Here is a 25415-nt window from a genome sequence, read left to right on the forward strand (position 1 = left end):
AGGGTTATACAGATATATATTAGGGTCACTGGCAATAAAAGTGTATACTGGTATATCACAGGGTTATACAGGTATATAACAGGGATATACAGGTATATAACAGTAATATACAGGTATATAACAGGTATATAACAGGGTTATACTGGTATATCACAGGGTTATACAGGTATATAACAATGGTATACAGGTATATAACAGGGTTATACAGGTATATAAAAGGGTCATACAGGTATATAAAAGGATTATACAGGTATATAACAGGGATATACAGGTATATAACAGTAATATACAGGTATATAACAGGTATATAACAGGGTTACACTGGTATATCACAGGGTTATACAGGTATATAACAGGGATATACAGGTATATAACAGTAATATACAGGTATATAACAGGTATATAACAGGGATATACAGGTATATAACAGTAATATACAGGTATATAACAGGTATATAATAGGGTTACACTGGTATATCACAGGGTTATACAGGTATATAACAATGGTATACAGGTATATAACAGGGATATACAGGTATATAACAGGGTTATACAGTAATATAATAGGGTTATACAGGTATATAACAGGGTCATACAGGTATATAAAAGGGTTATACAGGTATATAACAGTGTTATACAGGTATATAACAGGGATATACAGGTATGTAACAATGGTATACATGTATATAACAGGGATATACAGGTATATAACAGGGTTATACAGTAATATAATAGGGTTATACAGGTATATAACAGGGTCATACAGGTATATAAAAGGGTTATACAGGTATATAACAGTGTTATACAGGTATATAACAGGTATATAACAGGGATATACAGATATAACAGGGGTTATATAGGCAGATAACAGGGTTATACAGGTATATAACAGGTATATAACAGGGATATACAGGTATATAACAGGTATATAACAGGGTTATACAGGTATATAACAGGGATATACAGGTATATTACAGGGATATACAGGTATATAACAGGTATATAACAGGGGTTATATAGGTATATAACAGGGTTATACAGTAATATAATAGGGTTATACAGGTATATAACAGGGTTATACAGTAATATAATAGGGTTATACAGGTATATAACAGGATTATATAGGTATATAAAGGGTTATACAGTAATATAATAGGGTTATACAGGTATATAACAGGGGTATATATGTATATAATGGGGTTATACAGGTATATAACAGGGGTATATATGTATATAATGGGGTTATACAGGTATATAACAGGGGTATATATGTATATAATGGGGTTATACAGTTATATATTAGGGTCACTGGTATATAACAGGGATATACAGGTATATTATATGGTTTTATAGGTATATATCGGGGATATACTGGTTATTACTGACTGGAATATAACCCAGAACTGGAGAATGTGACCTAGTCAAAACATTCTTGGTTTTATGTCCAGTGATATATTTATATCAAACACAGTACATCAACCTGATCCTGACTGGGCTGGAGTAATTTAGTACATCTCCAGTATTGTCAAAGTTATCTGAAGTTCAGCAGCTGTCATTGCTACCGGGGTCACTTGCTAGATTGATAAATGTCTCGCATTATAACATTAAATCAAATTTGTTTTACAGTAAGGGTGACTGTGTGATGTTGTCCATTCACAAAGTGACAAATGTTATGTGTTACAGTTGTGTTGGAGGGAATCTGTTGGTGGTATAAGGTTACTGGACAGTGTCCTCACCTTGTCAACTTGTTCATTGTGGCTGCTGACCTTTGAATGTGTCCGTGTAGTTGAGAAAGACATTATTCATATATCTTTCTGGCTCCCTTGGGGCTGAAGCAGAGACTGGACTCTCACGGATCATAGATGAAGTCACTGACTGCTATAGTCTGTGAGGAATCCAGGTCAGTGTTGACCGTCTTACTCTTAAACAATTGTAGGAGCAAAAGGTATATGATATCCTTATAAAAGATTGAGACATGGGTACATTTATTTGTGTACCGTTTATTTGGTGTTGATGTGGCGTTTTTGTGGGTATATAGGACAGATTCAGGTATTGGGTGGGTTGGGTGTTTTTGTGGGTGGATTGGGCGGATAGGATGTTTTCCTGGGTGGAGGGCTAATTTCGGGTTTGGGGTGTTTTGTAGGTAATTAAGACTGTTTTTTACATGTATAAATACACATATTGGGTGATTGGGTGTGTTTTTGTAGGTGGATCGAGGACTGATTTTCCGTGCATTGCATATAGACATTGTAATTAATTAATGACAGACTTAATAATACATGAAATATAAATAAAAAATACTAATTTGATTAATACACCACCCACACCAATCTTGTCAATTCAGTGATAAAATCTTTTTTTACATAAATATGATCAAACAATTTGTCTGTATGATTGATGTTACTTAAAAGTTGTAGATAATGGTTACTATGGGATAATTACAGTACTTCTCCTAATACAGAGACAGTGTACTTCTCCTAATACAGAGACAGTGTACTTCTCCTAATACAGAAACAGAGTATTTCTCCTAATACAGAGACAGTGTACTTCTCCTCAATACAGAGACAGTGTACTTCTCCTAATACAGAGACAGTGTACTTCTCCTCAATACAGAGACAGTGTACTTCTCCTCAATACAGAGACAGTGTACTTCTCCTCAATACAGAGACGGTGTACTTCTCCTCAATACAGAGACAGTGTACTTCTCCTCAATACAGAGACAGTGTACTTCTCCTCAATACAGAGACAGTGTACTTCTCCTCAATACAGAGACAGTGTACTTCTCCTCAATACAGAAACAGTGTACTTCTCCTCAATACAGAGACAGTGTACTTCTCCTCAATACAGAGACAGTGTACTTCTCCTTATACAGAGACAGTGTACATCTCCTCAATACAGAGACAGTGTACTTCTCCTCAATACAGAGACAGTGTACTTTATGTTGCTGTACAAGTGTACTCTCTCTTGCCTTTCCCCATCATGGCCTCCAATTCCTACCAGTTCAGTTATTTTATAACATGTTCTATCAAAAGGATGGCACATTTCATCTGTAGCTATCTCATAAATAATCACATTTTGTAAATTAATGTTTTGCTTGAGTTGTTGACATCACTGTAACTGACATTCTTGATCCCCTGATTGACTGGTTAATGGATGAAATACACACAGAGTAAGGTAGCTTTATTATAACTAATTACATTAATTTACATGCCACTTCAATTAGTGACTTTAATCACCTGTTGGGTCACACAGGTAAAGTTGTTAATGTATTAGATCATCTGACACTTTTATTTGTGTACAAAAAGTTAGCATCAATTTTTTTTTGTATACATACATCACATGTGGCCAGGATTTCATTTGAGTCAGACTGGAAAAGTTAGGAAACTTGTTTATTTTAGATTTCCCAAGGGTTTATCAAAGACATACATCAGTTGTCTGGGACTTTGTGGAAGTCTTTGTTGTGATGGTCATTAAAAGTATGTGAAGTGTGTGTTTCTTTTTCATCTCATATCATACTTGCCAACTTTCCCGATTTAGTCGGGAATTTCCCGATTCCAGACTCCCTGCCCCGTCTCCCGATCGTATAGATAAAACATAGTGTATTCTCCCGATTTTGGAGAATATGTCTTGATAACCCCGTATGGAGCCCCTATTCATCTTGTTAGATTCACTTAGGCCTATGACAGGTAACGCTTGCTGGCTGTTGAAAGACATATGTGTGGGGCATTGGTCAGTTAACTGACCTGCTCACAGACCGTAACGAAATTCTGAAACTTCACTGACTGCAAGGGTGACAATACCCCGATAAATAAACAATTAATTAAAACCAATTAAGCTGAGGACGCGTGATGGTTTTGTAGCAGGTCAGTCATGGTTGATTAAACGCTTGTAAATGGCTTCGTATACTGCCTTTGATGTCAAGCGCATAAACGACCTCTACTCGACAGTATATCTCGGACAGAAAAAGTGAAAACAACACTGGCAATGTTATCAACGGAGTATCGAATGTGACAGATTACTTATTGAAATGTTAACTACATTTAAACATTGGCTGATCTTTAGATAATTAGCACAAGGAAATAAATTCACAATAACGACCATATAGACCGAAGGCCTGGTTGCCGGTAGGTAACGTCGTTTCAATCACCGTATCATCAGCATACTTAGTGTCAATTAGCAGAGACTTATTTTGGCAGAAACTTTCCCAATTCACATTTTGAACGACAAAAACATGTCCACAAATATTCACTTTCTTAAACTAAATACTGTCATGTTAAAACTTTGATTTTAAGTATCAGTCCCCACCTACAAAGCACAGAGTTGTAAGCCTATAGTGATTACAACTGCTGGTACAGCCCTTTTTATTTTTTTTGTATTATTGTCTTTGTTGTAATCCAAAGAAACATTTGAAATTTCATTCAGATATTATATTGTACTCTAGATATTTATCGTGACATTTTAGGTATTTTCTTTTGAAGTTTACTGCCAGAGAGAAAGCTTGATAGAAAGTGATATCATTGTGATAATTTGCATTTAATTGACTGACATCTATCTTACAACATACTTTTCATAACATATCTAAGTAAATACTTTTATTTAGAGTGAACAGTGAGTTAAATCATTTCCAGAAATAATTAAAAATGATGTAATTTTGCAGCTATTTTTTGTAATTTGTTGCTTATATAATTATCTTTCCAAACTTAAATAAAAAAGATCATTGGCCAAGTTTGAAATAAGGTTTTTTTTTCACCCTTTTTTTCAGTGAGGGAAGGAAGCTTAAGTGATCATGCAAGGAATTTATTTTCCAATAGCAAATTATCTCCCCCTTAGTTTTTGTTTGCTATCTGTGTCGCGCGTGAAATGTGTTTTCCGGTCAAAAATGTCGCTCACGCACTTTCTCCCCCATGAGAATTTTAAAAAGTTGGCAAGTATGTCATATAACACATTAACAGTACCAGACTAAGCCTGATGTCACCCAGGTGATCTGGTAGGTGTTGACAAGCACCTCAGTGACTGTGACAATGTAGGTACTATAATTAATGGTCTGATGATGACAAATTTAAGCATCATTTTGACGGTGATGGCATTGGTAGGTTTTGGTATGACAAGCTTCTCTTTGACAATGATGGTATAGGTATGTTGTGATGATGACAAGAATCTTTTAGTGGCAATGATGGTATTAATTGGTACATTTAGGACCTGATGATGACAAGCATTTCTGTGACAGTGACAGTATTGGTGGGACCTGATGATGGCAGGCAACAAGCGTCTCTGTGACAGTGATGGAATAGGTGGAACCTGATGATGGCAAGCGACAAGCGTCTCTGTGACAGTGACAGAATAGGTGTGACATGATGATAACAATTAAGCGCCTCTGTGACAGTGATGGAATAGGTGGGACCTGATGATGGCAAACATCTCTGTGACAGTGACAGTATAGGTTGGACATGATGATAACAAGCGTCACTGTGACAGTGATGATTTAGGTAGGACCTGATGATGACAAGCGTCTCTCTGACACTGATGGTTTAGGTAGGACCTGATGATGACAAGCGTCTCTGTGACATTGATAGTATTGGTAGGACCTGATGATAACAAGCATCTCCGTGACAGTGATAGTATTGGTAGGACCTGATGATGACAAACTTCTCTCTGACAGTGATGATTTAGGTAGGACATGATGATAACAAGCGTCTGTGTGACATTGATGGTATTGACAGGTTGTAATGATTTTCATCATCTCCAACATCAATACAAGGTACATTTGTAGGTTCTGGAGATGGCAAGTGTCCCAGTGACCATGATTCGATGGTAGATTCTGATTGTGATTGGCCAAAAACAGACAGCATTGATATTTGATTGGCTCAGATGATATCAGTTTAAACTTGATCTCGCTGGTTTCTTTCCTCCCTATCAATACCCCTCAAAACCCAACATCTTTTTTCTCTATCCAGTATGAGCTTTTGTATTTCCATCATCTTTCAATTTTCCATCATCAACAATGTACATTCCCAGTTTTAATAACATTCTTGCCAACTCATGTTCTTTTTATTTCTTCAACATCGTAAGATAAAATCAGTATTTCTATCGGTGCCTTATTTGCATAAAGATGGGTTTGTCGCCAGAGCGTTTGTTGCCGAAGTTAAAAACATTTCATCTTGTTTCATGTTGTGTGAAGTTACAGAGGTACACACGATCGGTGTGCAGTGATTAGCGACATCCATTTACATAAAGCTCATTCATGTATGCAAATTAGGTACATAGTATGCAAATTAGGTAGTAATGCGAAATAATTTTGGTGAAGATTGACATGCACCTACAGCAAAAAAAACAGTAATGTAAAAAAAAAACATAATTGAAATACAAATATTTAAAGTTCAAAGAACTATTCAATACATAAATATAGTTTAGTAACACAGACAACTGACATATACTGCGGATGGTAATGTCTTCCAAATATCTGAAACAGAAATTTAGACGTTTATTTCGTGTCTGGCCTTTTCCTTACTATTTGCTTGACTTATTGATTCAATAAAGGAATATGGCTGTACAGGTGTTGGCTAGGCTGTGTTAGAGGAGAGCTAGGTCACTTATAGCCTGTGTGTCTATCAGCAATCCTCTGTCAGGAATACCTGTTATCAACTAGGAGACATATATTTCATACTCTCTTATTCATTCTTATTGAACCTGCTGTGAAATAAGATGGAAATAAATTACTTGCTATCTTAAAGATAGCTTGTGCTCATGTAATATTTGCTACATTTTGCATTTGGAACAGTTTTCATTGCAACATTTTTTATTTTTTGATAATTTTCTGTAACATTTTGGAGATTCTTTCTGTTAAATTTGGTAGATTCTTTCTGTAACATTTAAGATATTTCTTTGTGACATTTGGGATTTTTTTCTGTAATATATACTGCTTTAGTAAATATCTGACATTTAGAACAATATTCCTGCAACTTTTCATCAATAATTGATATATATGTTTGTATTGACTAATCATGTTTGTATTTCCTCAGCGGGCACTGTATGGTCCAAGACTTGCCTCCCTTTGCCAGAACTAATTCTCCCCCATTTTGTTTTACTTGCAGATCTGACGTGTTATAAATAGACCGAGGTCCAGCGCGCCAGAGAGATGCTACGCTTGTCAGTGACTTGTAACACGATGCAGTGACATATAGTACATTGACATTGTGTAGTTTAAGTGCCTTTGCTGTCGATTCTGCGAAAAAAATGCTGTGTTATGAAACTCTTTCATCTTCTGAAGGATTCTGTCTGTTTTTGTGAAAAAAAAAAGTTTTTGCGAAACTTAAAATTCGGCTTGTGCTTATGTAGATGCGACTACATGCGTAAACATCTGGGAACTCAGTAAGGAGTCGCGAGCATTATTTGTGTACGTTTTCATCCCTCTGGATATTTTTCTATTTTTATCTTGTGTTTTGAACTTCAGAAGGAATATCGTGATCCAATTAAAATTGTTTGAATGCATAACCTGGATTGTAAGATGTCCGATAATAGTGAAAGTGGTAGTGAGTCCAGTGTAAAATTTGGCAAACAGAACGGCAATGATGATGATATATGTCGGGATTATTTACGAAACGTGTGTAAACGTGGGAAGCGCTGTAAGTACCGCCACCCACACTCAGAGGAATCGACTCGTGAAAGGAAGTATGACTACACATTTTGTCATGATTTCCAAAATACTGGGTGTCACCGCCCCAACTGTAAATTCCTACACTGTTCTCGTGAAGAGGAGGAACACTATAAACAGACCGGCCAACTTCCTGTGCGGCTACAACAGGCCGCTGCTCTTGGTGTTGGGGTTACCCCTAGCAACGATATGCCCCTCTTAAAGGGAGAAATCCCCATATGTAAAGACTATCTTAAAATGAACTGTAAGCGTGGCATCAAGTGTAAATTCAGGCACCTGACAGCCACTGAGTATGAATTTGAATTACGTAAGTCCGACCAGAGGAATAATAATTCACAGAGTTACGATCCTTACGAGGAGGACTTTGAACGGTTTGAGAGTTTTGAGTATTGTCATGGTAGTAGTGGTGTTAAACGCCGAAGGACAGAAAGGGACATAGATGGATTCGGCAGTAATTACGTGGAGAATCGTTATTCTCCCTCCCGTCCCCTCAGCTACCAGCTTCTAGAAGACGAGAATTCAGTATTACGTAGAAAAGTGGATGAACTGAAAAAACAGGTAGCTGATTTAACAGCGACAAACGAAGTGCTTCTTGAGCAGAATGCTCGTTATCGTGTTAGTCGGACATCTCTAGGGACAAGCCATGTGGCTGCCCCACAGTCTCTCAACCACCTAGCAAACAGTCTCGCACAACAGATTGCTCTCAACTCCGAACTGGCTTCCCAGCATGCATTGCAGCAGCGTCTGGCGCGGGAGCTAGCGCCGGTGTCGGCAGCAGCTCAGGGGAGTTTAAACCAGCCAACCGTGACAATGAACCCAGGGTCTATAGTACCGGTATCTCTTCCGCAGAACAATCTGACTGGTGTGACCCTAGCCCCTGTGTCCATCCAGCAGACGCTGCCCCCGCCGGTCAGTATGACTCAGGCCCTGCCCCCACCTGTCAGTCTAACTCAGAGTCTCCCACAGAACATGCAGGCTGCCACCACTACCCTCGTATCCTATCCGATCGTCTCACAGAACCTCCGCACCGTCAGTAGTCTGTCCCACTGACAACACAGCGCCACCTAGCTAAGGTACGTAACTCTACTTTTTCATCATACCTATCTTTTCGTCCATAATGACTGGTAAATCTTGTCAAGGACCAACCTAATTGATGTTACTTAGTCTTGTTGATCAATTTTAATTTGACATATTGGACACTGAACTTTGCACTTATCCACACATAACGGTATGATTGGTAACAGTATGATACTTTAACGCATATTCGTCTTGCTATTTAGTAATTTTGCTAAGACAATATGCTCGCATGTCTTCTAATGGAATGTACCAATATACCTTTAACTGGCTGTGCAAGTCAGAAATAAATATCATTGTTCATATTATGACATTACATCATGAATTCAAAATTGCTTTCTGATTCCCTTTTGATATTTTCCGTAAAAATTTTGACTCTGACCCTGTCAAAAGTTTTCCAAGTTATTTTTTTAAAAATACATGTAGCTAAAAGTTGTTGACATATATCTCATCAGATTTTATGAAGCCTATCATGAAGTTTTAATATTTGTTCACAAAGATAAATAAAATTAAAAAATCTTTCGAGACTTCCATCATAAAATCTCATATGAATTATCATTCAGATTTGTTAAAATTTTCATCTTCTTTCTCTTTTTGTCACTTTGAGACATGTTGGTACATCAAGGTTAAAAAAATTGATAATCTTCGAAGTTTGTATTCTGGAAGTTTCACTATTGCATTACAGCTAATGTTATTTAAGAAATAATTAAGGACGATGCGTGTATTGTTGCAGGATATACACGAATCAAATTTAATTATTTCTATTCTACCATGTACTGTTTAGTTCTGAGATCGACCTCTTTCTAATAGAAAAACGGCAAAGAAACCCCGGGAAAACCTTGTAATTTGTTTCTTGAGTATTGCATTATTTGTTGATGAAATATACAGGCAATACAGTACTATAATCAAGAACATCTATCATATGGCATTGATTTTGAAAATTAAAAAAAAAAAAGGATAAAAAAAAAAGAAAAAAAAGGGGGGGGGGGGGGGGCCTCTGTAGGATTCGAACTCGCGTCGTGATAAAAATATATTGAAAGACTAACCCATTAGCCCACTCAGCTATAGTAACCTTTTATGAAACGGGTGAATATTAGATATTTAAAATTGTAACAGCCGTGACTCACGACCGTGTATTATTGGCACGAGCGTGGGTTATTGGAAAATAATACATGGTTTTAAACCAATCAAAACTAGCGTTACATAGCAAACATGGTAGAATTAAGAATAGATGATAAGTTCTTGTAAGGTTATATTTCGTTAAGATGTCTTCAGGGAGATCAATATGTTATTTTTTTGAAGATACAGGCCTCAATAGATCAGGCTGAAACATCACAAAAGAATAAATGTTTCAAGAAATAACTTAATCTTGTTTGTAACAAGCATTTCCATTGTCTTAGAAATTTATGTTATCCGTCCCTAACCAAAAAAATGACATCGCCATTTATAACATTGTTCTTGATTGGCGGATGGAGCAGCGTAATGAAGTGAATTTTAACAGGGTACAAATTGAATTATAAGGATTACATGAAATGACATGAAATTAAGGTCAGGTCAGAGGCCATTTGAGTTATAGGGGGGGGGGGGGGGGTTGTTAATTTCCCAACGGCTGAATTTTGATGAAACTTGATGATCTTTTTTTATTTCTTCATCATTATGATGCATTGATACGTTGAAAAAAAGAAACAATTGGAAAAAAAAAAAAAAATTACCCATAGTCGAAAAGTAGGCCACAGTGACCCAATTTTATAAATACCAATCTATGCTTATCTATATTTCCTAAGTAATATATAGATGCTGTAGGATATTGGCAGATCAGTAATATGTTGCAGCAGCTGGACTGACAATTGAGAGAATGAGTCAGTCAAATGACTTTAACATACATTGGTGCATAGTACGGGTCAATTAAGGTCACGGGGGAACTCTCTAATAGTGGAAATCAGTGATAGTGTTGATATGTGTGGAATGCCTTAATAGTTTGGAAAGATGTCATTGGAAGGTTTCTGATATATTTAGGTCTTGGACTATTACACTAATACCTTGGGTCTGACACTGTTACACTGATACATTGGGTCTGACACTGTTACACTGATACATTGGGTCTGACAATGTTACACTGATATATTGGGTCTGACACTGTTACACTGATACATTGTGTCTGACACTGTTACACTGATACATTGGGTCTGACACTGTTACACTGATACATTGTGTCTGACACTGTTACACTGATACATTGTGTCTGACACTGTTACACTGATACATTGGGTCTGACACTGTTACACTGATATATTGGGTCTGACACTGTTACACTGATACATTGTGTCTGACACTGTTACACTGATATATTGGGTCTGACACTGTTACACTGATACATTGGGTCTGACACTGTTACACTGATACATTGGGTCTGACACTGTTACACTGATACATTGGGTCTGACACTGTTACACTGATATATTGGGTCTGACACCGATACATTGGGTCTGACATACATTGGGTCTGACATTCCTACCTGATACATTGGCCGTCCTTGACCACTGTTACAGCTGATACATTGGGTCTGACACTGTTACACTGATACATTGGGTTCGAACACTGTTCCCGAATACACTTGGTCTGACAACTTGGGTCCTCACACTGATACTCTGATACATTGGTCACTGTACACCTGATACTATTGGGTCTGACCCTGTTACAGCTGATACATTGGGTCTGACACTGTTTTACACTGATACATTGGGTCTGACGACTAGTTACACTGATTACATTGTGTGTCTGACACTGTTAACACTGATACATTGGGTCTGACACTGTTACACTGATACATTGGGTCTGACACTGATACATTGGGTCTGACACTGTTACACTGATACATTGGGTCTGACACTGTTACACTGATATATTGGGTCTGACACTGTTACACTGATACATTGGGTCTGACACTGTTACACTGATACATTGGGTCTGACACTGTTACACTGATACATTGGGTCTGACACTGTTACACTGATACATTGGGTCTGACACTGTTACACTGATACATTGGGTCTGACACTGTTACACTGATATATTGTGTCTGACACTGTTACACTGATACATTGGGTCTGACACTGTTACACTGATATATTGGGTCTGACACTGTTACACTGATACATTGGGTCTGACACTGTTACACTGATACATTGGGTCTGACACTGTTACACTGATACATTGGGTCTGACACTGTTACACTGATACATTGGGTCTGACACTGTTACACTGATACATTGGGTCTGACACTGTTACACTGATACATTGGGTCTGACACTGTTACACTGATACATTGGGTCTGACACTGTTACACTGATACATTGGGTCTGACACTGTTACACTGATACATTGGGTCTGACACTGTTACACTGATACATTGGGTCTGACACTGTTACACTGATACATTGGGTCTGACACTGTTACACTGATACATTGGGTCTGACACTGTTACACTGATACATTGGGTCTGACACTGTTACACTGATACATTGGGTCTGACACTGTTACACTGATACATTGGGTCTGACACTGTTACACTGATACAGGGTCTGACACTGTTACACTGATACATTGGGTCTGACACTGTTACACTGATACATTGGGTCTGACACTGTTACACTGATACATTGGGTCTGACACTGTTACACTGATACATTGGGTCTGACACTGTTACACTGATACATTGTGTCTGACACTGTTACACTGATACATTGGGTCTGACACTGTTACACTGATATATTGGGTCTGACACTGTTACACTGATACATTGGGTCTGACACTGTTACACTGATAATTGGGTCTGACACTGTTACACTGATACATTGGGTCTGACACTGTTACACTGATACATTGGGTCTGACACTGTTACACTGATACATTGGGTCTGACACTGTTACACTGATACATTGGGTCTGACACTGTTACACTGATACATTGGGTCTGACACTGTTACACTGATAATTGGGTCTGACACTGTTACACTGATACATTGGGTCTGACACTGTTACACTGATACATTGGGTCTGACACTGTTACACTGATACATTGGGTCTGACACTGTTACACTGATACATTGGGTCTGACACTGTACCGATACATTGGGTCTGACACTTGTTAACTGATACATTGGTCCGACACTGTTTACACTGATCAATTGGGTCTGACCCTGTTACACTGATACATTGGGTCTGGACACTGTACACTGATACATTGGGTCTGACACCGATACATTGGGTCTGGACACTGTACAGCGATACTTGGGTCTGACACTGTTACACTGATACATTGGGGTCTGACACCGATACATTGGGTCTTGACACTGTTACACTGATACATTGGGTCTGACACTGTTACACTGATAATTGGGGGTCTGACCACTGTTACACTGATAATTGGGTCTGACCACTGTTACACCGATACATTGGTCTGACCACTGTTTACACCGATACATTGGGTCTGACACTGTTAACGCGATACATGGGTCTGACACTGTTACACTGATACATTGGGTCTGACCCTGTTACCACTGATACATTGGGTCTGACACTGTTACACTGACATTGGTTCTGACAATTGGGTACACTGATAACAGGTCTGAACGTTACACTGATACATTGGGTCTGACACTGTTACACTGATACATTGGGTCTGACACTGTTACACTGATACATTGGGTTCTGACACGGTTACACTGATACATTGGGTCTGACACTGTTACCACCGATACCATTGGGTCTGACATGGTCCACTGATACATTGGTCTGACACTGATACATTGGGTCTGTGACTGTTATACTGATACATTGTGTCTGACACTATTACACTGATACATTGTGTCTGACATTGTTACACTGATACATTGTGTCTGACAATGTTACACTGATATTGTTACACTGATACATTGTGTCTGACACTGTTACACTGATACATTGGGTCTGGGACTGTTACACTGATACATTGGGTCTGACACTGTTACACTGATATATTGGGTCTGGGACTGTTACACTGATACATTGGGTCTGACACTGTTACACTGATACATTGTGTCTGACACTGTTACACTGATATATTGTGTCTGACACTGTTACACTGATACATTGGGTCTGACACTGTTACACTGATACATTTGGTCTGACACTGTTACACTGATACATTGGGTCTGACACTGTTACACCGATACATTGGGTCTGACACTATTACACTGATACATTGGGTCTGACACTGTAACACTGATACCTTGGGTCTGACACTGTTACACTGATACATTGGGTCTGACACTGTTACACCGATATATTGGGTCTGACACTGTTACACTGATACATTGGGTCCGACACTGTTACACTGATACATTGGGTCTGACACTGTTACACTGATACATTGGGTCTGACACTGTTACACTGATACATTGGGTCTGACACCGATACATTGGGTCTGACACTGTTACAGCGATACATTGGGTCTGACACTGTTACACTGATACATTGGGTCTGACACCGATACATTGGGTCTGACACTGTTACACTGATACATTGTGTCTGACACTGTTACACTGATACATTTGGTCTGACACTGTTACACTGATACATTGGGTCTGACACTGTTACACCGATACATTGGGTCTGACACTATTACACTGATACATTGGGTCTGACACTGTAACACTGATACCTTGGGTCTGACACTGTTACACTGATACATTGGGTCTGACACTGTTACACCGATATATTGGGTCTGACACTGTTACACTGATACATTGGGTCCGACACTGTTACACTGATACATTGGGTCTGACACTGTTACACTGATACATTGGGTCTGACACTGTTACACTGATACATTGGGTCTGACACTGTTACACTGATACATTGGGTCTGACACTGTTACACTGATACATTGGGTCTGACACTGTTACACTGATACATTGGGTCTGACACTGTTACACCGATACATTGGGTCTGACACTGTTACAGCGATACATTGGGTCTGACACTGTTACACTGATACATTGGGTCTGACACTGTTACACTGATACATTGGGTCTGACACTGTTACACTGATACATTGGGTCTGACACTGTTACACTGATACATTGGGTCTGACACTGTTACACTGATACATTGGGTCTGACACTGTTACACTGATATATTGGGTCTGACACTGTTACACTGATACATTGGGTCTGACACTGTTACACTGATACATTGGGTCTGACACTGTTACACCGATACATTGGGTCTGACACTGTTACACTGATACATTGGGTCTGACACTGATACATTGGGTCTGTGACTGTTATACTGATACATTGTGTCTGACACTGTTACACTGATACATTGGGTCTGACACTGTTACACTGATACATTGGGTCTGACACTGTTACACTGATACATTGGGTCTGACACTGTTACACTGATACATTGTGTCTGACACTATTACACTGATACATTGTGTCTGACATTGTTACACTGATACATTGTGTCTGACACTGTTACACTGATATTGTTACACTGATACATTGTGTCTGACACTGTTACACTGATACATTGGGTCTGGGACTGTTACACTGATACATTGGGTCTGACACTGTTACACTGATATATTGAGTCTGGGACTGTTACACTGATACATTGGGTCTGACACTGTTACACTGATACATTGTGTCTGACACTGTTACACTGATACATTGTGTCTGACACTGTTACACTGATACATTTGGTCTGACACTGTTACACTGATACATTGGGTCTGACACTGTTACACCGATACATTGGGTCTGACACTATTACACTGATACATTGGGTCTGACACTGTAACACTGATACCTTGGGTCTGACACTGTTACACTGATACATTGGGTCTGACACTGTTACACTGATACATTGGGTCTGACACTGTTACAATGATGCATTGAGTTAGAATGTTATAAATCCTTTAAAAGTTGTCAATGTTTGTGCAACGTCATAAGTTAAGCAGGTGCCATAGCTAATTTATTCTACATAACAACAAATATCATATTTATCTAACAATAACCCTGTGTTAAGGTATTAAGTCTACATCTCCGTTATGGTTAAGAACAATTAATTTTGTTGATTCGAATGTTGTGAATTTATTTGAGATCCCTTCGACCACGTTGTACTACGCCAATCCTCTCCATCATACAATGGATACCAATAATGAACTCTTGGTGCCTGATAAAGCTGAGATATTTGATCATCAGACACACTAGAGCCATGAGAATTTATGACAAGTAGCAATGAATTGTGATTTATTAATGGAAGACCTAAGGTAGGCAGAGTATAGAGTTACCTGCCTTGCAGGAAGCTGGGGATGGCCGACCTGCACTCTTCTGCCGAGATTTTCTGAAAAGCCATCCATTTTATTGTCTGCAGATCTTAGTTCCCCCATTAATGAATGACATCGATGGATGGTTTGTTCTGTGGCTGTGGCCTGCATCAATCTTTCAACCTTTGTGACCTTGCAAACATTTTACTGAAATGTGTTTATTTTCAGCATGTTGTATAGTTCTGAAGTTTATATATAGAAGATATTTATCACGCAGGTACAATTAGAAACACCTATAGCCTAATGTGTCTTGTCAGGCCATGAGAAGTGGGAACTGTTTAAGACCTTGCCAAAAAATTCCCAATGTTTTAATCATATTATTTAAAATTGGCCTGAATACTGCAAGAGGAAATAATACATTAAACAATTTTTTTTAATCTTGGATGAAATTTATTGTCATGGCAAAACAGATAATTAAATGGTCCAAAAGTAATTCTCAAGATTATGAAAGGTAACCAGTGAGATTCTCATGGCTAGGTAAGAATTCCTGATTTGTATGTTTGATGCTGTTTCTGACCACTGGTAACTATATATATAAAGTCGTCTGTCTCAGTTTGATCTTCAATCCCCACTCTTCACATTCCTGTTTTCAGTGTGTCCATTACATTCAAAACAAAATTTCTCATTATAACAGCCATAAAATTATTGTCATTGGCAAATGAAGTGATCTCATAATATAAACAAGCTTAGTGATTGGATGACCACGTTGGCTCAAGATGATGAGGTCAGTGATTGGCTGGTAAAGTTGACTGTAGAATATGAGGTCAGTGATTGGCTGACAAATCTACATCTGTAGATGATGAGGTCAGTGATTGGCTGACAAAGTTACATCTGTAGCTGTAGAGGATGAGGTCACTGATTGGCTGACAAAGTTACATCTGTAGGTGATGAGGTCAGTGATTGGCTGACAAAGTTACATCTGTAGCTGTAGAGGATGAGGTCACTGATTGGCTGACAAAGTTATATCTGTAGCTGTAGAGGATGAGGTCACTGATTGGCTGACAAAGTTATATCTGTAGCTGTAGAGGATGAGGTCACTGATTGGCTGACAAAGTTATATCTGTAGCAGTAGATGATGAGGTCAGTGCTTGGACAGAGCTAAAGAGATTATAGTACAATATCAAAGTAAAGTTGTGTCAGGTTGAGAAGATGATTGATGAGAACTATGTTAAGAAGTGATAAGCCTGTACATCAGAAATCAATTCTACTTTCTTATGGTAAAGGATTGGTATATCATTCCATGGATTTGGGAATTTTTTTTTTAAATATGCCAAAGTCTTCTTTTATTTATTTTTTGAATTGTTTTTTGTGACTTCTTTACTTTTTTGAAATTGCATATATAAGTCATGGTCAAAAGGCCTAGAGACTTGGTAAGTAGTTAGGTACCTATATTGTAGGTCACCAATAGGAGTATACATTTACGGTAAGTGTTACAAAAGGGGCAGAGAAGGGTTAATGTGTCTTGTAGGGTGCTTGGGTGGCAGAATGGTATCACACTAGACTTTGAGCTGGGTGGCCAGGGTTCGATTCCCCGATCGGACATGAAAAGGTACTGTTTCACCTGCCCAACCACTTGGGTTTTCCTCCAACAAATATTTATGTGATTAATATAAGTTGATATACAGTAATTTGATTTTCTGTTGTGAAATAAATAAAATTTACTTTTACATTTTACATGTCTTGTGCCTGCCTGAAGGATACACACAGATGAATTTTGAAGTTATACCTGTACAGGTATCTCATTCTCTGTGGATAAAAGTATTGTTAGGTTTTTAAATCATCTTCAAGGTACATCAACAACTTTTCATGTGTGACCTCTGAACTCCCCAATTTATGTTTCTTGTCTGTGAGTAGCCTTAAGCTTAAGAATGAGGATTTGAATGGCGATAATTTCGGTATACAGTGCATTCCGCTTAATTGGGTAGCCTATTTGCGGGGCCTTTTTACCCGATTAACCGGCTTATGCGATTAGCCGAAAATGCATGCCGCCATCTTAGATTCGGTCCGTAATGTTGTCTTAATGAGTTGGATCGAGTTTGGATGAAAATATTGATGTTTATTATTGTTATTAATGGGTGTTTTTGTTTGTGGTCTTACCAATGTCGAATGGTCCAATTACTAGTCTATATTATTGCATTAAAATACGTGCATTAAAATAATAATAAAACCTGACGTATTGTTGTTATTTGTGTACAATCGTGGTACCTCAAATCGGGGCATCGGAGCATCCATATTTCATCCACATGTTTGACATACGATCTAAAGACTTGCCGACAGCTCATTTCTCTGATGCTGGTCATAGAGGCATTCATTTGTTCGCTATGAAGTTTTTAACAAGATCTTCAGATATTATTTCATATCAATTTGCCGAAGCACAGAGAAGCCGAGTTTATTTGGGTCATTTCCTGGTATAGATATGACCTTGACACTGGAAAGTCACTGCGTCACGTGATTTCTATTGATCCGATTCCTTGTGTGGGGCCTTCCATGGGGTAATTGAAAGAAAGTAACAAACACATAATTGAATTTACAATGCAAATAATTTATTCAGGTACAACAAATTAAGATAAAAGCACATACAGTAAAGCACTATATATTTAGTACATAATTAGAGCTATATCTTGTATCAAAATTTTACAAACGTTGCATTTATTTTCTGCATTTTTACGAATTAAAAAAAAATACAGAACGCTATTTAACTCACAAGGTCACTTAATAAAACATCGTAAACACGTTAAAAGTCATTTCTTCACAAGTTAACATAATCAAGTTGTTTCCACAATAATTAATTATCATTATAACATCACAGTCTTGTTATCTAACACAGTTAAAAGTCACTTGATAAATCACAGTCTTTTTCTTCAGCACTACCATAGTCTTTTTCACAACTCAGTACTACCATTTCACATCAATAAACTCTGTGATCTTGGTTTGTTCTCTGGTGGAATGCTCATCAATGAATCGCTGGAATGCGTAGAACGGTTCGAAGTCTTTGCATCCCTTCTCTCCCAAAAACTTCTGAACTTTGGTGCGAAGGAAATCCCGTATCTCGCTAGCTGGTGTTGGAACGATGATTTCTTCTTCGTCGTCGCTGTTGTCTGGCTCCTCTGGTTCCTCGGTTTCTTCTTTAAGTATGCTGGCGCAGATGCTTTCATCGGAAAGTGTTCCGTGGCACTCCAAGTCTGCATCAATGTTGACGTACTCCTCGAAGTCAGCATCGGGTGTGGTGGACTCAGTGGGGTCGGTTGTGGGTGTGTCATCAGTGGGCGTATCCTCTCTCTGGTGTTCGAATCCCGCCTTCCGGTAGCAGTTGATGATGGTGGTGGCTGTCACATCTCTCCAGGATCGGTTCAGAAGGTGGACGGCTGTTAATAATGTCAGCTTCTTTGCCAGGGCATTGGCCATCAGGGTTGCGTCGTTGTCAATCTGTGTGATGATGTCGTTGATGATGTGTCGCCTGTAGTGAGTTTTCAGGTTTTTGATGATTCCCTGGTCGCATGGCTGGATCACTGAAGTGGTGTTGGGTGGGAGGAAAACTAGACTGATATTCTTAACGGCAGTGGTGGCGGTCTGTGGGTGGGCGGCGCAGTTGTCGACTAGTAAAAGAATATTTCTTTTCTTTAGTCTCATCTCTCTGTCGAACTTTTTCAGCCAGTCAGTGAATATGACTGCTGTCATCCAGGCATTTTGGTTGGCGTCGTAGATAACTGGTAGGCTGGACTGGCCACGGAAACATCTTGGATTTTTGCTTTTACCCAGTACTAGTAGTGGCCGTTTGTCGGTGCCGTCCATATTACAGCATATCATCGCAGTAATCCTATCTTTAGCCTTCTTGCTGCCGCTCACAGTCTCCGCTTTTGAAGCCAGTGTCCCGTCTGGTAATGCCCGGTAGTAAATCCCCGTCTCGTCGGCGTTGTAGATATCTCTCGGCTCGTACTTAGAGAGTAGCTCGGGTAATACGGTCGTTATCCAGTTATCAGCTGCTGTAATGTCGGCGTCTCTCTTCTCTCCACAGATTCTTTTGTAGGTGATGCCGTTTCTCTGCTTCCAGCGGCTCAGCCATCCAGAAGTTGGCGTGAAATCTTCTTTCTTCATATGGGATGCGAGATCTTTCGCTTTCCCCTCCAGTATGGGTCCGGTGATGGGAATGTCTCTTGCCCTGGCATCGGTGAACCAAGTCGATAGGGCCGTCTCAACATCAGAATCTTTGCCAGTTCTCTGTCGTTTGCGGTGTGGGTTGGAGTTGGCTTCAAACTGTGTCCTAATGTCTTCTCTCTTCAGGGATATGCGGGATACTTGGGACTGCGAGCAGTCTAACTTCTTAGCGATGGCAGCCTGGGAGAGCTTCTGGTCAAGAAGTTTAACAACTTCATACTTGTCAGCAAGGGTCAGGTCGTTGCGTTTGCGTTTTCCGGAGGTGGCCATGTAGTCGTAATGTTGATATGATTGCAAGATAGAATTGGGCCCCGTTTTATAGTTTATTAATAAGTAAGGATATATAGCGGCATCTTTGATATTAGTAAGTAAAAAAAAAAAAAAAAAAAAAAAAAAAAAATGTGAGGTGGCCTCATAAAATAAAACAAAATCCAATCTGATGTTTTATTAATCAGTTCTAATCCTTACCTGAGCATAACGTGTAAGCTACCGCCGGGTACTGTCCTTTTATCGTCTCGATATTGTTGTCATAATAATTTACCTGTGTACCAGTGTCGCCATACAAATGTATGCGAGATGGCCTCATAAAACAACACAAAATCCAATTTGATGTTTTATTAATCAGTTCTAATCCTTACCTGAGCATAACGTGTAAGCTAACATCGGGCGTCTGTCCTTTTATCTTCTCGATATCGTTGTCATAATAATTTACCTGTGTACCGGTGTCGTCACATTTCCCCCGTGGCGAACCCCTCACTTTTAATCCACCGCAATTTAACAGTCAACAGTTGGCGGTGATATCAATCGATCTGTATAGCAATGTCAGACCCAGTTGAAACCCTATTGTTTTTGTCTCCGCTTTCAAGTTTTCTTTTTATCCCAGCGGTAAAAAGTTTAATTGCATAGTAGATTAATATCGCTGTTAAAACCTCCATTTCGTTGGCCTAATGCTGGCTCTAAAAATAACATTAGATTTTACCCATAATGCTTAACCAATTTCCTGTTATGGGAAAAAAACCACGAAGAACAACGAACGTAACAGTAAATAAAAACGACACAACATTAACGATTAAGGTAATATTATACCGGTTTTTGACATCATAACTATCAAAGGAACCTTTTTTGTTGATGAATGTCTAAAACTTAAAGAAATACGCGATGACTTTCATGAAAATCGGAGCATTTCTATTTTTTTTTTACCCGATTGTTTATTCGAATAACCGAAAAATACGACTTTTCCAACCCAATTAAACGAATTTTTTTAACATGATTTAAGAGAAAATGGTTTTGGTTTTTGAAATTTTACCCAATTAAACGAAATACCCGATTAAGCGTTACCCGATTAAGTGGAATGCACTGTAGTCGTTATAAAAGATATAGATTTATAAACTTCAACACTATACACATATTATTTTGCAGCAGGTCCTTGTGTATGGAGTTTTAAAGCAGATGTTTATTCACCTTATTTTGGGATTGAGGAGCAGACTATCTAATTACATCTCCTCAGTGCCAATAAAAAAAAAAAACATTTAGAAATATAAACTTAAAAGATTCCTGAACAAGATTGTGCAGATTGTAGAGGGTAATATGCTACAAGATTGTTCTATAGATTATGAAGAATCGAGACCAGTGATTGAAGTAAGCTACTCAACATTCAGAGACGTACCCTGTACCCTGTAGCCTGATACGTCGATGTTACCGTGATCAGTACACTACTTACGAAAGTTACAGACTTGCGTTCATCCTCTCTCACTTGCCTCAGCGCAGTACTGTACATTTCTGACCAGTACTTATGAAATTATTCATACAAAGATACATTGTAGCTAATAGTATGTGCACTAAATCCTTACTCAATTACGTAACGCTGGCACTTTTGACAGATAAAATCTTATCTTAAAAGGCTAATATAAACACAGTGCATTATAGCATTTTTCAGCCAAGCAGTAATATTTCGTGCCAGAAATATTTTCATTTTAATAATGTCTGGACTCTGGTGGCCAGAAAAGGCCCGGATGCCGGTAGTTTTAAGGATATTTACTTTTATAAATATGAATAATACCATTTATCCGTCACTCAGAAATCCGTTGTAAAGTTACACACGCATAGCAATCAGTTGCTTGGAGTCCATTCCGTGCCACGTGAAGTCTTGGTTTGTATGGTTTGAAGTTTCTCCTGGCAATGTACATCATAATTTGTATGTCAAAATGTCAGGAGGAGGTCTTCTGATGCTACAAATGTTTACGACCACCAGACTTATTCAAACATTGGACTGGAATTTACCAATGATTTTTTTGCAGACTTTTATAATTCGCTGTGATTTACCTTTTAATGCATGACACTTGGTGCCAGAAAACTGTGTTGTTTGTACAGGACTAAGCTACTTGCGAGGAATTGTTCACATGCAGTCACTTTCGACATATAAGTACATATGTATGACAGGACGAGGTCGTTACTACGACAACCTATCATAGCGCGCAGCATCACAAGGAATAATAGCCACCTTACTTAAGAGATCTATACTCAGAAAACAGCTGTAACTTATATTTTACTAAATCAGTTATTCTTCGTGTACTTTGCATGCAAGTTATAAAAAAAAATTGAATTTCTTATTGGCTTGCTGCCAGAATGGGTTGTGGCTGATGTGGACTGATGTACGAATACCTGTGACCACTGCCAAAATGGGCGTGGCTAAATATAGGTCAGTCCCGTAAGTTGTGAGGTTTTTAACGACTAGCATCAATGAATGGTTTACTGTGAGATGTACAGTCATTATTCTTTATATTTGATAACCCGGAATCAAAACCCATTATACATCAAACATGTCAGTCACATCAAACTAGACAGCATCTCCAAGTGTCGTTCATTCATGTGGCTACATACAGTCATATGCAGTATGCTTCATACTTGTAGACAGTAAGTCTTCTGGGCTGAATCTATGACTGGCATGTCACCTCACTGTCAAATTTGTACAATTGTTAGGATTTATGATAGAATCGACAGTCACCCCACTGTACAATAAACTTTCACAATTGAGATTTAGGTATGTAATATGGATGTTTTAACTTATTTGATTAACATATCTGTCAACTTTTCAAATTTTAGATGTGGAAGAACATGCAGTAGGTAAAATTATCATTGTTTTAAAACCTATATATATAATGCTGTGTGGTGCAATATTACATCTTTTAGTTCTGAGGAATAAATTAATTTCAATATGGATTGAAGGTTAAGTTTGCAGATTTAATTTAACAAGTTCAGATATGAAAGGAGGGATGTACTTTACAAGATTGGGAAAGTGCCAGATACAGAAAGTAAAGATAACAAACGGAATGTAATACTCTGTAATTCTTTTTCTAGCTGTAAATTGGAAAACGCTTTGTATTAGTAGATTTGTTACCCACTGAGTATAAATAAGCTGTAGTAACATACATAGTATCACCAACAAACGATTAAGTACTTTCCGAAATTAAGAGTTGCAACATGGATAAAAGATTAATCTTGTTTGAGCCCCAAGGAAGGCGTGCCACCTGTTGTGATGTCAGAACAGAGTGTTGATGAGGATTTATCATTCATTTTTCATCGTTTTTATGATAATGCACACTTTTTTATATCATACTGGAATTAAAAATTAACTCTAATGATCTATTTACATTGATCTCAGCCTATCGACCTTCTAGCATATGTTGTGCGTCAGTCTCTTGTTGATTTCATCATTATTTCTCTCGTGTTAATACTAATTTTCTCATAAATGGTCATAGTAGAATATTGAACACGATATAGTCTGTACAGTCTCATGAATATTCATAAGTATCCCTAGATATACAACAAATAAAACTGATGTGATACTACATATCAATTTTCTACCAAACCGTTTTGGAATCTAATACACACCTGTAGTTAGGATCTTAGGAGACAGATTTATTGGTGAGGAATTCTCAAGAGTTAACTCTTTTATTAACAAGGAACTCGGCTAACTCCTTACCTAATAAGGATATCCAAAGTTTAAACTCTTTTATTAATGAGGACCTCAGGAATTAACTCTTTTAAAAATGGGGATCTCGGGAATTTACTCTTATTAAAGAGGATCTCGTGAACTCTTTTCTTAATGAGGATTTTGTTACTCTTTTATTAATGAGGATCTCTGGAGTTAACTCTCTTATTATAGAGGATTTTGAGGAATTAACTCTTTTAGTAATCAAGATCTTGGGAGTTAATTAATTTATCAATGATGTTCTCAGGAGTTAAATCCTTTATTGATGAGGATCTAGGGAGTTTAAAACCTTTTGTTAATGGGGATTTGGAGTGCTGACTTAATTACGTATTTCACTAGTGAAGATCTGGGTAATTGATTTAGTTATAAGCCCCCTACCGGTGGAACCTGGGGACTATTGGTTTCCTCTCTGTGGTCAGTGTGTCTGTCCACTCAGTTTTCCCCACTTAATTAACTCAGCCATTCAAGGTATGTTGGTGTAAGTGGTAACTTCAGAATGAGTAGCTGCAGCGTGCTGCAGATCAAAGTTACAGTTTCAGAGTTTTTGGGTCAAGGTCACTGTTACTATTTTTAGTGGGGGTCAGTATAGGCAGACATTTATTACTTTATTTATTAAATAGAGATCTCGGAAGTGGACACTTTATTATAGTGACAATCTCAAGCGTTAAAAAAAGCTTTGTAACAATACGTATTATTTTGTGATGCTTTCATCTGTTTTAATGCATTTCTTCCACAAAATACTAATTGGATCCTAATGTTGAAAATTCACACCTTCCAGAAACAATTTTAGATAGCACATATCTGTAAATACTCTTGTTCAGCAGGTCACAGGTGAAGCTGCAACCATTTTTTTAGATTTGCTGTATAGTACTTCAAAATTTCTGTTCTTTAATGGTTACTCTTAAAATTAATCAATTTAATTAACTTTGCTGTTTACTAATTCATACCAGTATACAATTCAATTAGTTGGCATCGAGTAGATTTGCGGCACAATAACGTATGCAGCTAGGAATGAAATTAGACAATAATTGTTCATTATCTTACACAACAAACACACTGAAATTTATTGACGGCACCGAAACACATAATATACAGTATAAAGGGGAATAACGGGGCAGTGTTTTACAGCATTTCAATGACTAATGTCATTAGGAAGCCTTCCCCAAAGAT

General features: G+C 38.1%; 2 protein-coding genes across 9 annotated transcripts in view; one reads left to right on the plus strand and one right to left on the minus strand.

The window, feature by feature from the left end:
- LOC117344307 (zinc finger CCCH domain-containing protein 10-like) overlaps window positions 1-25415 on the plus strand; it is a 234247-nt gene that overhangs the window by 197367 nt on the left and 11465 nt on the right. For 7 of the 8 annotated variants that reach the window (XR_004536149.1, XM_033907011.1, XM_033907016.1 and 4 more), the window contains one exon: window positions 7092-8724. Coding sequence is in view for 7 of the 8 variants with exons in the window: in XM_033907011.1 (XP_033762902.1) it covers window positions 7484-8701 (1218 nt within the window). In the remaining variant the exon portion in view is untranslated. Of the gene's footprint in view, window positions 1-1683; window positions 1901-7091; window positions 8725-25415 lie in introns of all 8 variants that reach the window. The other variant, XM_033907014.1, reaches the window with a different exon arrangement.
- Window positions 18995-20524, minus strand: LOC117343290 (tigger transposable element-derived protein 4-like). Its single transcript, XM_033905634.1, has one exon. The coding sequence runs from the start codon at window positions 20522-20524 to the stop codon at window positions 18995-18997; it is 1530 nt and encodes a 509-aa protein (XP_033761525.1).

This window comes from Pecten maximus, chromosome 15, assembly GCF_902652985.1.
Source record: "Pecten maximus chromosome 15, xPecMax1.1, whole genome shotgun sequence".
Lineage (NCBI taxonomy): Eukaryota > Metazoa > Mollusca > Bivalvia > Pectinida > Pectinidae > Pecten > Pecten maximus.

Coding starts and splice junctions, on each gene's coding strand:
- LOC117343290 (XM_033905634.1), bottom strand. CDS start 20,524: ATGGCCACCTCCGGAAAACGCAAACGCAACGACCTGACCCTTGCTGAC.